This window comes from Engraulis encrasicolus, chromosome 4 (genome assembly GCF_034702125.1).
Source record: "Engraulis encrasicolus isolate BLACKSEA-1 chromosome 4, IST_EnEncr_1.0, whole genome shotgun sequence".
NCBI classification, from domain to species: Eukaryota; Metazoa; Chordata; class Actinopteri; order Clupeiformes; family Engraulidae; genus Engraulis; species Engraulis encrasicolus.
This window is the reverse complement of record NC_085860.1, coordinates 31,759,503-31,770,988: the sequence shown is the minus strand read 5'-3', so window position 1 is coordinate 31,770,988 and position 11,486 is coordinate 31,759,503. Positions and strand designations below refer to the sequence as shown.

Here is an 11,486-nt window from a genome sequence, read left to right as displayed (position 1 = left end):
TTTTCAGTCTGTGATTCGGGCATCCTTATGACATAGGCCTATTACACACTATTCTGTGTCATTGTGCCCGTTAATAAATATATATAGAGAGAGAGGCCTACTGAAATTGTAGCACAGAGGCTCTGGCTACAGTGCCCCCTTAGCTCTTTGGCCCCTGGGCCTGACAGACCCATCTTGTTCTATCTGTGACTTTGGTTCTATACAAATAGGCCTATGCTATGTTTTGGAGTAGAAAATATACTCCAGCCCACGAAGTGGCAGTGTTGGTTTCACATACGCTGTTTTAAAAGCACCGCCCAAAAGACAAAGAAGACGTTCAACCAAGAAGGAAAGGGATTGAGGTCAATGTGAAAAGCACAACAAAGGACCGATATCTCGCTTCGCGAGCGAGCTGCCATGGTGAGCGGAAGGAGGCGCATATTGTTCGAGCGGTTGATATTGGACCAACTTCGTTTACAACTTAGCCGGTTAAGCTATTGTCCATTGACCTATTTAATTTGACGTTTGGCTCGTTTACACATATTTCTACTCTTTTATTAGAAAGCTATATTTGGTATTGGGATTTAACCTGGAATATTGACTACGCCTACATTCCCGCTGTTTATTCTTGCCAGCATGAAGACTTGAAGCCTCGCACGGTAAGATAACGCTGTCGAGCTAACATTGCATTAGCCCTTGCGCTAAGGAAGATTATTGTCTTTAAATATTTGAGAGGTTGTTGTCCAGGTGTTAATTTTGTGTTTCGGTGTTTACTGAATGTTTGATGTGTCTCTCGTGCTAAATTATTGTGTGATTGTTATCTGGCTAACATTAACCAGCTGATAGCGTTAACGGATGACAGCCTCCGAGGCCCAAGCTAACCGACAAGCGGTAGCTAGGTTGTGGTTGAGCAAACGCCTCCATGGTAAGTAGCTCAGTCGTTGCTTAGCTGCTGGCTAGCTCTAGCTAGACTACTGTGTCTAGCACGCTAAACCCCTTGAGGTCGCAACCAAAGATACGCGTTGCGCTTCGTGTCTTTTGGCAAAAGATCAATTTGACGTTTTCGTATTGTGTAGGAGCAATGTCAGAACAAACGGACAGACAGTCACGGCAATTTAGCCCACCCATCAGGATTGCATGACAACGGGACAAATCATATTCACTGTTATTGCGTTAAAACTCTTGACAGCTAGACTACGTGCACGGAGCACAAAGATCAAGTTGAAGGTAATGTCATCGCTGTGAAATCCGAAATGGTTTATAATTTCAGTTGACAATTTGTCTTGGTTATTGGCGCAGTGTCATGAATACGGCTTAGGGACATGTCATACATAGACTATAGTTGCATACACTGACTTATATATGTATATCAGTCAGTGGTTGCATATGAAAGCGATTGTCGATGATTGGCTGCGGAATTGCATTGTGTTGTTAAAATACACGTTGCCTCTCGACGGTGATGGTGGGTGCTATGTTAATATTAACCAGAGTTGGGCGACGTCTCGGCTCCTGTATAATCGCTTCCTGTCGTTTTGCACGTGCAGCTGGTAGTTCTAGAGGGTTTTTTCAATTGGCGAACTTTACACTGTATGGGCAGCTCTTTGATGTTGCCGACATTCCTGCTAACCCTGGCCTATATCTTAAAAAATAGCTGATATTGTCTTGTACGTGGATTTCTGGTTGTGTACCTTAATTGTATCGTCTGATGTGGGTGAACTTGATGTTCAACAGTAGCTTGGTTATTTCTGTAGCGCCTGCTATTTTTACGTTTCACCATTCAGAATATAGTTATGGATGTTCACAAAACAGAATGTTTTTTACATCTAGGTCAGGGTGGGAGCAGCTGCTCTTAGTCAATGTAATCAACACGTCATACATATACTGTAGTATTTTGTTACTGTTACAGTCCTGTTCCAGTTTCTGTGAAATTCCTCCTGTAATTGTTTTTCAATGGGTGCTAAATGACTCTTTTTCTTTCTTTCTTTTTACAGGGTACTTTTCCTGCTGTTATTACATTACCAAATTCAAATGTTGGATACTTTTGTTTTAAGTTGGATGTGGAAAATTGCCTGCCTGCGTACATGATGGATGTGTCACACCTTGGTCTTGAAAATCAGAGTATACCCACGCCACCAATCTCTGGTCGACTCTACTCCCACAGCATTGACTTTATATGATTCAGAGAGACATCTCTGGGGAAAAAGGAAAGAAACGACAGTCCTTACTTAAAAAAACAATAAAAAAAAGACTCCTTTAAGTCTTTCCTGCCCATTATATCATTTTTGGCTTTTTTCGGTACTGACCCTTTATGGATGGAATATAACTTCTGACACATCTGCCCCCCTCTGTGGGTGCAGAAATGTCCGACAACCTCAGCAAGATGGTTAAATTTCTCTCCCCAACGGCGAGGAATGCCAGCGGCTCCGGCTCGGATTCCCTGCTTGGCGATGTCAGGCGGCGGCGCCAGCAGGCGGTGGACTGCGAGCTGCTCCGTGCCTCGGAGCACCGCTTCTTCCGCCGCAGCGTCATCAGCGACTCCAACACCACCGCCCTAGAGCTGCCCAGCAAGCTGCCCATCCTCGCCTCCCCTCCCGACATCAAGCGCGGCCTCCCAGCACCTCCGCCCCCCGCCAACGCTCCCACAGCAGGTACGGGGCCCGTCCAGGTGTCGGTGGGCCTGTGCCCCGTGGTCGCCGAGGAGCAGGGTGCGGAAGCACAGGTGGTGCGTGGGGAGCCCCGGGCCCAGGGAGATGTCTCGGCCCTGGAGCCGCCCAGGCCCCACTCTCAACTGGGCACCGATGGAGAGAGGACGCCAGCCGTCTCCCAGGACCCGCCCAGCTCCAGCCAGACCTCGGAACTGGAGTCCGGCTGCAGCAGCATGGCAGGTCAGGGGGACGAGGACGAGGATGAGGACGGGAAAGAGGCAACGGAGAAGAGCCGCAGCGAGGCCGAGCAGCGGGAGCTGGAGAAGAAGGCCGCGGACGAGGAGGAGGTGGAGACCAAGGCCGTGGGCACCTCGCTGGACGGCCGATTCCTCAAGTTTGACATTGAGATCGGACGAGGCTCCTTCAAGACCGTCTACAAGGGCCTTGACACGGAGACCACGGTGGAGGTGGCGTGGTGCGAGCTGCAGGTAAGGATGTTTTACATCATGTTACCTTACATTACATTTACGCCTTTAGCCAAAGGACACCATCAGCAACAATATGTGGGGAAAATGTACATTCATAACAAGGTTTATGCAGATGAGTAGGGCTACTTTTTCATAAAGGGAAGCTATCTGAAGAGATGAGATGTCAAACAAACTTCTTGCAAGTTGCAAGATGACCTACATTTAGCCTATGAAGCTGCTAGGTAGGCCGGCTTAACTAAGCTAACTAACTGTTCTGTACAATGAGCAATGTTGGATTTCCATCTCTGCTTTGTTGCTCTGAGTCTGAGGAACCGTATGCCAAATATAAGTGGTAACCATTTATTTAAATTACTATAATTTTTACTGAGTACCATATTGGTATATTGGGCGAAATCCCCTGGTTTCTCTATACACTTGTCACCATGGACGAGCTTCCGAGCACAATCACACAGTTGTATGTATTTTTATACACCGATTCATTTTCACATTTGGCTAATTCATGTATTTAATTGAATGGCTGAAACAAATGGCTGGTATGGGCTTGTATGTTCTGAGTCACCACCCAGCAACCAGCACTGATCCTCTGATGGCGTGCAGAACGATGCTATCAGTTCTACAGGGGAGATATAAGCAACCACTTTGGAATGCCCAAACTTGATAGACCGGCCCACGTGCGATGACAGCAGATGGAACTGTGAGCTGAAATATAGCTAGCCTCTGTCACAGTTGGCACACAAACAACTGCAGTCGCCTGGAAGAGAGAGAGCAGAGCAGATCATGCATTTAGAACACGCTTGGTCCATGTTCCTACTTGCTGCTAGCCTGGCCCGCTTTCAGTGTGTTTGGATTCCTTGGCAAAGTAGACAGAAGCTGTAAATTAAGATCTCAACACACACTACACCAATGGGTTCTTGGGTGTAGTATTTTTTTTATTAAGGCTGTTTTAAATGCCAGAGCCAGAGTGATTATTTCACAATGATCCAGACCATGAATTTATGTGTATTCATCAATTTATGCAATCACGATTTCTGTGTAAGTCATAGCCTTGTACAATTTGATAGACTCACTAGACATTAATTTCTGCTTACTGATGAGGCAGACAGACTTGGATCCATAACTATTAGTGACACTGCTGTGTAACTCTATATTTTATATTGACATTGTGATTACATGTACTAAGCTTACCACTTAGTGAAGCAAGCAATTGTTTGGCTCTTTCTAGCAAATTGTTTGGTTCGTTCTGGCTGTTTCCGATTCCAGATCCTCAGACTGTGTATTTAAACACCAACATGTGAAATTTTCCCTTGACATAAGTCTGTTCATTCACCACACACAGTGAGGGCAGTTTAGCTTACACATTTTGAACAGTGAGTGCACGCCTAGCTCGTACTGTTCTTCCCTTTACATTTTCAAGTTATTCCCCTTGACTACTCATTGTATGTTCTCCTTGCAGAAGCTATTAAGCCATGTCGAAAACCGCATTGTTTGTTTAAAATTTTAGTAGACCTAGCTTGAAGTAGTTCAGACCTTGTTAAACATTTTTATCGTGTGATGTTGCCTGAGCTTGTTCAAGTGATGAGTGTTGTGTCCAAATTTAAACTTGAGTATTTCCATTATGTGCAAGGCAGACGACGTCAGCATACGACGTCTACATTACATTGGAGGAAATTGTTAGGATGCTTGTCGCTTTTTACATGCAATGTTGTTGGCTGACTTTTCATGCCTTGTGTTGCCTTGTAATGGCGTATAAAGGATTCATAATTGGGATTTTATCCAGACTGTATGTGGCAACATGGTGCATAACATTTGTGCACAAGGCTCTAGTCATCCCGGGGGCATTCTGAGCTTTTTAAAGCCTTCCAATGATGCCCCCACACAGGGAAATGTGACCATATTTGATTCAAAATGTTGTGGTATTTTGAAAGTGTGCATATTAAGATTCAAATGGGACAAAAAAAACTGTAATTTGTTGATTTACAAGCATTCATCAGAGGCGACTTGAGCCCGGCCTCTATGGAGTGACACATTTGATTTTCACAGACAGGAAGAGCATCGAGTCCGTGACACACATTATTGAACAGCTGTTAGTGTCAGTGCTCCCAGTTTATCAATGAGGGTAATGGGTTAGATTTAGAATCAGACTGCACACGTTAGACTTACTAACACCTTCCATTGACACAATAATCATTGTGATCACAACTCTTTCAGCAATGGCCAGAATGTTCTGGCGGAGGTTGCCTGGTGGTGGTGATGATGATGTCTGGATTTCTTAGATGTTAATCAGGAGACATGTGAGCAACAAGTTTAGTGAGCCAATGGTCTGACACAGGGATGGGACAATGCTGAATGTCTAAATGATTATCTTAGCTGTGAAATTAATTCAAGACCTTTTTTTCTTTTTCCCTGGGAGGACACATTGCTGCACTACTGACATTGGTGTAAACAATGAATTCACAATGAATTCAGTCATGAATGGTTTTGTCATGTGTCAGTAGTGGTTGTATTTGACCTGTTCCCCCCCCAGTGACCCGGCCTCACTGCCAGTGTCTCCTCTGCCGTGGTCTGGCTTCTTTCATGTCGCCACATGGTATTTGGCCTCCGCAAGGCCAGCCAGACGAGTCGGCCTAGGCTAGCTGCTAGTTGCCTGCTTGGTGCATTCACATTGATGGATTGAAAACATTTTAGCAGGAGTTAGAGAAGAAACAGAAGTAGGAGGAGAAGGGGGGGGGGGTGCAGCACCCCTTCCTTTTGCTGAATAGTTGTGAAGCCCTGTTAAAGTAGGTCAGAATTCCACACTGAAGAATGTGTAATCTATGGGAGCCAGATTGAGTGCGGCAGCATGTTGAGGCTTGTTTCCTCCCCCTCCCTCCCTCGCTCTCTCTTTCTCTCTCTACCTCTCTCTCTCTCTGTCTCTACCTCTCTCTCTCCCCCCTTGCGGCCGCTGCAGGCAGGGCTGATGCTGCTGCATGGCATGTGACGGGGCCTGCCTGCCTGGCTGCCTGCCTCGGTCTTGCCTGCCCTGGCCTCACCTATTCTATCCTCCCCTCGCCTCGCCTATCCTCTCCTCTCCTCTCCGGCTCGCCACACATGTAGCAGGCCCCGCGGGGGTCAGCTAGCAGTCACATAAGTAGGTCAGGAAGAGGGAGGCAGTCGGCTGGCTTTTTTAACGCAATCCTTATGTCTCACTCCATCCATTATTTTTGCTGCTCGTTAATTCCACAAGTTGGTGCGCTCCACTATTAAGTTAACGAATGTGTTGCGCTTTTATTCGGGTCGCACTTTTGCTCCCTTGGTCTCTTTAATTACCTTTTTTTGGATGAAATTGAAGGTGGAATTTGCCTGTGGGCGGCGTGTTGTGGTTTTGTTGTGTTGAGTAGGCTAGTTCTGCTTGTAATCCCCATCAGCTGTGCTGGGTAGAAACAGTTCTGCTATGTGGCCTTGTGAGCCATTTGTCTTGTGGGGTTCCCCCTGGCCAGCCAGCAGCACAACTCCCTTCCTATATTTTACCCTGCCTCTAACTCTCGCTCTGCTCAGCTCACACATTCCAAAAGAGATGTGGGTCACCCACAGGAAAATGAGGTTTATTTATCCATAGACTATATAGCCTGTCTGTCTGTCTCAACTAGAAGGCTGTTTTTTTGCTGTGTGTTTGTCTACTCTGGTAGTGGTTGGAATGCAGACTTGAGTAAATTGTTGCATTTTTGAGGACTGTTTCAGGGTTTTATGTGTGTGAGTGACTATTGTTTTTTTTCATTCACTCAATCCACTGTTCACCATTGAGCTGATACTATCACTATAATTGTTAAATTACATTACATTACATTACATTGCATTTGGCAGACGCTTTATAACCAAAGCGACTTTCAAAAGAGGACATAATCAAGCCAACATCACAAGCAAATACAAAGTGCACAGGAGATATACAGAACAACAAGTGCAGTTGCAAAGAATTAAATATACATGTTATATTTATTTTGGAAGAGGAAACCAAGGCACACCAGAGGTTTCGAGGTGCAGGTAGCGGGTGCAAGATCACTTTCAGAGAGGAAGATACCACGCACTCTTTTCTTTATTATTTACAGAAACAACGTTTCGGCCAGTGTGGCCTTTCTCAAGTTTTTTTATTTGTTTTGCAATTATAGGTCAAGATTTGACATGCCTTCATTTCTGGAAGTGTTACTTTAACACTAACTCATAGTGTTCTGCATGTGAAAGTGGAAATGTAACACTTACTCATAATGTGAAGCTTGAGTTATGCATGCGAAAGAGGATCAAGCTGCAAAAACTAATGAAAAAACAGACCTACATCCTGTGTAGATTTTCTGTTGCACGTTTCAGTTTGGTCATGAGATGTGAGGCATTGAGGTGTCGAGTGCATGCATTCATTCAGTTCAAACAACTAAAGCATGTCGTATTAGACGGCTAAGTTCAGCCATTAGTAAATGAGTAAAGGCCTATGTTGTGAAGTAGCCTGTGCAGCCTGCTACTATAGTAGCTTGTAGGCTAGGCTAAGCTCATATCCCACACTTCACAAAATGGCTGATTCACACGTGCCCCCGTTTCCTGTCAAACCCAATGATTATTTCCTATGCTCCAGAATCCTGATATTTTGGCCTCCCGTTTCCTGAAGGCACTCTGCTGTGCTGTTGGCCGGAGTCCCAGTCATTGTTTGCTGAAAAGACTGACGTGACCTTATGGGCTTAGAGAGGGCAGAGGAGGGGAGCATTCTGCATTGTCTCCTGCTCACATAGGCTTTGTTTGCCTCCACTGCTCGCTTGATGTGTCCAATTGGCAGCCACCACAATGCATTTGCAAAAGGGGAAAATCTCCCATGCCTGATTTTTTTTTTTCTTCTGTGGGGCCCTCAGTCTAAACTCAAACTGCTGTGAATTGAGTGGAGGCAGACAATCGAGCTGGGCCGCATGCCGCGGTGCGGTGCGGCGAGGGGAAAAGAAGGGGGGGCCTAAAGTAGGTCAGTTGGTGAGAGTGCAGCCCATGTGACCCACTTCTGAGCGGCCCCGTGCCCACGCCCCTGACCCCACCCCCATCCTGCTCGCTAGCTCCCCTCAATCGCACACTCACAAATCAACACATGCAATATGGCGGCGCTCTTCATAGATGCTCAGTCTGACTTGTAGTCCGCTGCGGTCACTAGATGTGAGTGGGGCAGGGCAATGGGTTATACCAGGGGTTTGGGCAGATCTGGGCTCCTCCCCTGCCTTCCATTGTCTGCTGAAAAGGCTCGATTGTAGTTGTTTCAGCTACTTCAATGCTGGAGCCTAGTTTCCCATATATGCCTAGCAGAGGTTGCGCTAGACTTTTTCACAGTCCGTCATTTTGACGGACAGGGTCGAAAAAAATCCATCATCGCCTATTTTTTAAATTCGCCACCTAGTTTCTCAATGTGGGGGGGTCGCGACCCCGCACCGAGAACAACACATGCGCAATTGCGGCCAATTGAGAGTAAACCGCTGTGAATACACCCCCTTTCACTCGACATTCATTCTCCAACTTCGAGGATGGAGTCAATTTTGCTGTCCACTTTCTCTCTCTGCCTCCCTCATTGCATTGTTTAAAAAGCTGCAGATATCTCTCATGGCGCGCGTCTGATTCAGTGTTCAGCGCTATGGTCACCACAAGCACTTTTTTAAAAGACGCGTGCAGGGCTTTATCCAACAGCTGTCAGTCACACGATTTGCTCTGATTAATGCACCGATTGTAATACAAAGGCGCAGTGTGAACCAGCTATCGAAATGAGAGAAGGTTAGCCGTTTCTGGCAACGTTTGCCAAGTTGTAAGTTGCGTTGCCTGGTAATATTTTGGTTCTTGAATATCCGTCGTTTTTATTAGTTAATGTTCTGAAGCCGTTTTAGACCTGCGTTGCCTTTGAGTGAAGGTTCTGGCTAGCAAACGTGCTATTCGCATATTTGTTTATGTTTCAAGCGAGGAGTTATGAAAGAATGCTTCTATGAAGGGCGATAGAGGGACAACTTCGTCATTGGCAGAAAATCAGATAGTCGGTAAATGTAGGCTTAGGTCTACAAATAGTTCTGAATCTTAAAGTCGAAGTCTTAGTTATTTTAATTCATTATTTTGAGCAAGTGCAGAGGCGCGCGCTCTGCTGCAGCCAGCCGCACAGCCCAGCTGCGGCGCATGGTATGACAAGCAAGGAGAGAGGGAGAAAGGCAAACGATAGTAGCATTAAATTATCTGCGCTGATAACTATGTCTAATTGAAATGCATATTTGCTCTACTCGATAGAGGCGTAGGCCTATTTAAACTTGTGATTTATTTATCATCACCCTGAATATTGATCCGTCAAAATGACGGACAGGCTTCAGAATTTTCCGTCATCCTTCAAAAAAATCCGTCAATGACGGACATTTGTCGGTTAACGCGACCTCTGATGCCTAGTTTCCCATATGTCCAATGTGAGGGATAACTTGAAAATGATGTTCTATTTAGATTTTTAGTGGAATTCAAAGATGAATGAGGGTCTATTACAGATTAGAGTAGTGTTTTACCTTTTACCCTTATATTTCTAGTGTCAATGGTTTTGTCACTTTTTCACTTTTCCAAGTACAAATAGGATGCTCCTAATATCAGATAAATGTTACAATAGAGTTCACCGTGTCGCTGTATTTGACTACTGTTCTGTGAAAACAAAGACCTTCATTAAAAAATGTTGAATTTCCTGGTAGCATTAAACATTTTTTAAAAGAAAATGCTGCAGGAAATATTTTCAATAAGGTCCCAGCCTTTATACAAACATTTCAACGTATGTTTATAGTAGTGTATTAAGAGCTTCCTTGCAAAATTACATGTACCGATTTTGGGAAATTTAGTTTTATTGCATTGCAAAATTCTTTTTTTTTTGTTTTGTTAAAGTATTTTTTGGGGCTTTTCGCCTTTATTCTTGACAGGACGGTGAAGGACAGTAATGGACAATAATAAAGGACAATAATAAACGGTGAAGGACAATAATAAAATGCAATCATAAATAGCCTTAAGTCATTTTGCGATGAAACTCTTCATATACTCTTTATTTGATTGCAGTTGGGTTTTTTTTACACACGTAATGTAAAAATGTATGTGCCTTGGCCATGAAATGCTTCATTCCCAATAATTAAAGCCATCAAACAATTGTTTTTTTTGTTGTTTTTTTTTTTAAGGATCGAAAGCTGTCCAAGTCAGAGCGTCAGCGGTTCAAGGAGGAGGCCAGCATGCTGAAGGGCCTGCAGCACCCCAACATTGTGCGCTTCTACGACTTCTGGGAGTCGCCCTCCAAGGGGAAGAAGTGCATCGTCCTGGTTACCGAACTCATGACCTCCGGCACCCTGAAAACGTAAGCCGCCAACTAAAGTATAACTCCCAGAGAAAGGCTTGATTTGTTGAGGTGATTCCTCAGTCAAGGTGTTTTTAATCTGGCCCAAAGTACCTGAAGAAGTGACATCTCACCATGTCTTTGTTTGTTGCATTTCTGTTGTTGTTGAGGTGAGTGTTTGTTGCATTTCTGTTGTTGTTGAGGTGAATGTTCAGTCTAGAGTTGTTTTTGAATTGATATGATCAGCTCCAGGTTACCTCAGGCGATCGTATCTCGCCACCATTGTCCTGGTGAGTTATGCATGGAACGTCCTGAATGCTCAGTGCAGGTGTGTGCTGTGGTTTGCTCTGTCCCTCCAGGTACCTGAGAAGGTTTAAGGAGATGAAGATCAAGGTGCTGCGCAGCTGGTGTCGTCAGATCCTGAAGGGCCTTCACTTCCTGCACACACGAGCTCCGCCCATCATCCACCGCGACCTCAAGTGTGACAACATCTTCATCACCGGGCCCACGGGGTCGGTGAAGATCGGAGACCTGGGCCTGGCTACACTGAAGAGGGCCTCGTTTGCCAAGAGTGTCATAGGTAGGGACTCAGTACATGCCGGGTCGCCAGTAAGGGATCCAAAAAGAACGTTTTCTCAGTTGTGCTGCATTTATAGGGCAAATCAAATCGTTTTTGTTTTCATGAGGTTCTTCTCTTCTTCTTCCTCTAAGTGTCTTTTAAAACAGTGTGGTGTGAGAGCAGACCACAGTGTTTCCTCCCCGACCTCTCAAAACCACAGCTAACCAGGGCTCTGGCTCACGGAAAGGCGAAGTCAAACCGTGCTGTCTCCTCCCTTTCTTTAGGTCCAAAATAAGTCTGTCCCTCTGTTTTGCCTCCATGCTTTAAGGCCGTTATTTCAGGTACCCTACCACTCGGCGTAAGTAGCCTTTTCCCCCTTCCCCTTTGAATTCTCATGAATTCCAACACGAGTGCAACGTTCATAGTTGTATTGTGGCTTGTCTGCAGGCAAAACCAGTTCTGTTCTATGCAAAGGGATAGCGCAAAAAACT

At 45.2% G+C, this 11,486-nt stretch overlaps 1 protein-coding gene across 1 annotated transcript in view; it reads left to right on the top strand.

The window, feature by feature from the left end:
- The first annotated feature begins 314 nt into the window (after window positions 1-314).
- The window catches only part of wnk1a (WNK lysine deficient protein kinase 1a), a 28,756-nt gene continuing 17,584 nt past the window's right edge, over window positions 315-11,486 (top strand). The window contains exons 1-4 of the mRNA XM_063197819.1: window positions 315-638; window positions 1,971-3,112; window positions 10,285-10,457; window positions 10,796-11,016. Coding sequence (XP_063053889.1) covers window positions 2,339-3,112; window positions 10,285-10,457; window positions 10,796-11,016 — 1,168 coding nt within the window. The 5' untranslated portion in view covers window positions 315-638; window positions 1,971-2,338. The remainder of the gene's footprint in view (window positions 639-1,970; window positions 3,113-10,284; window positions 10,458-10,795; window positions 11,017-11,486) is intronic.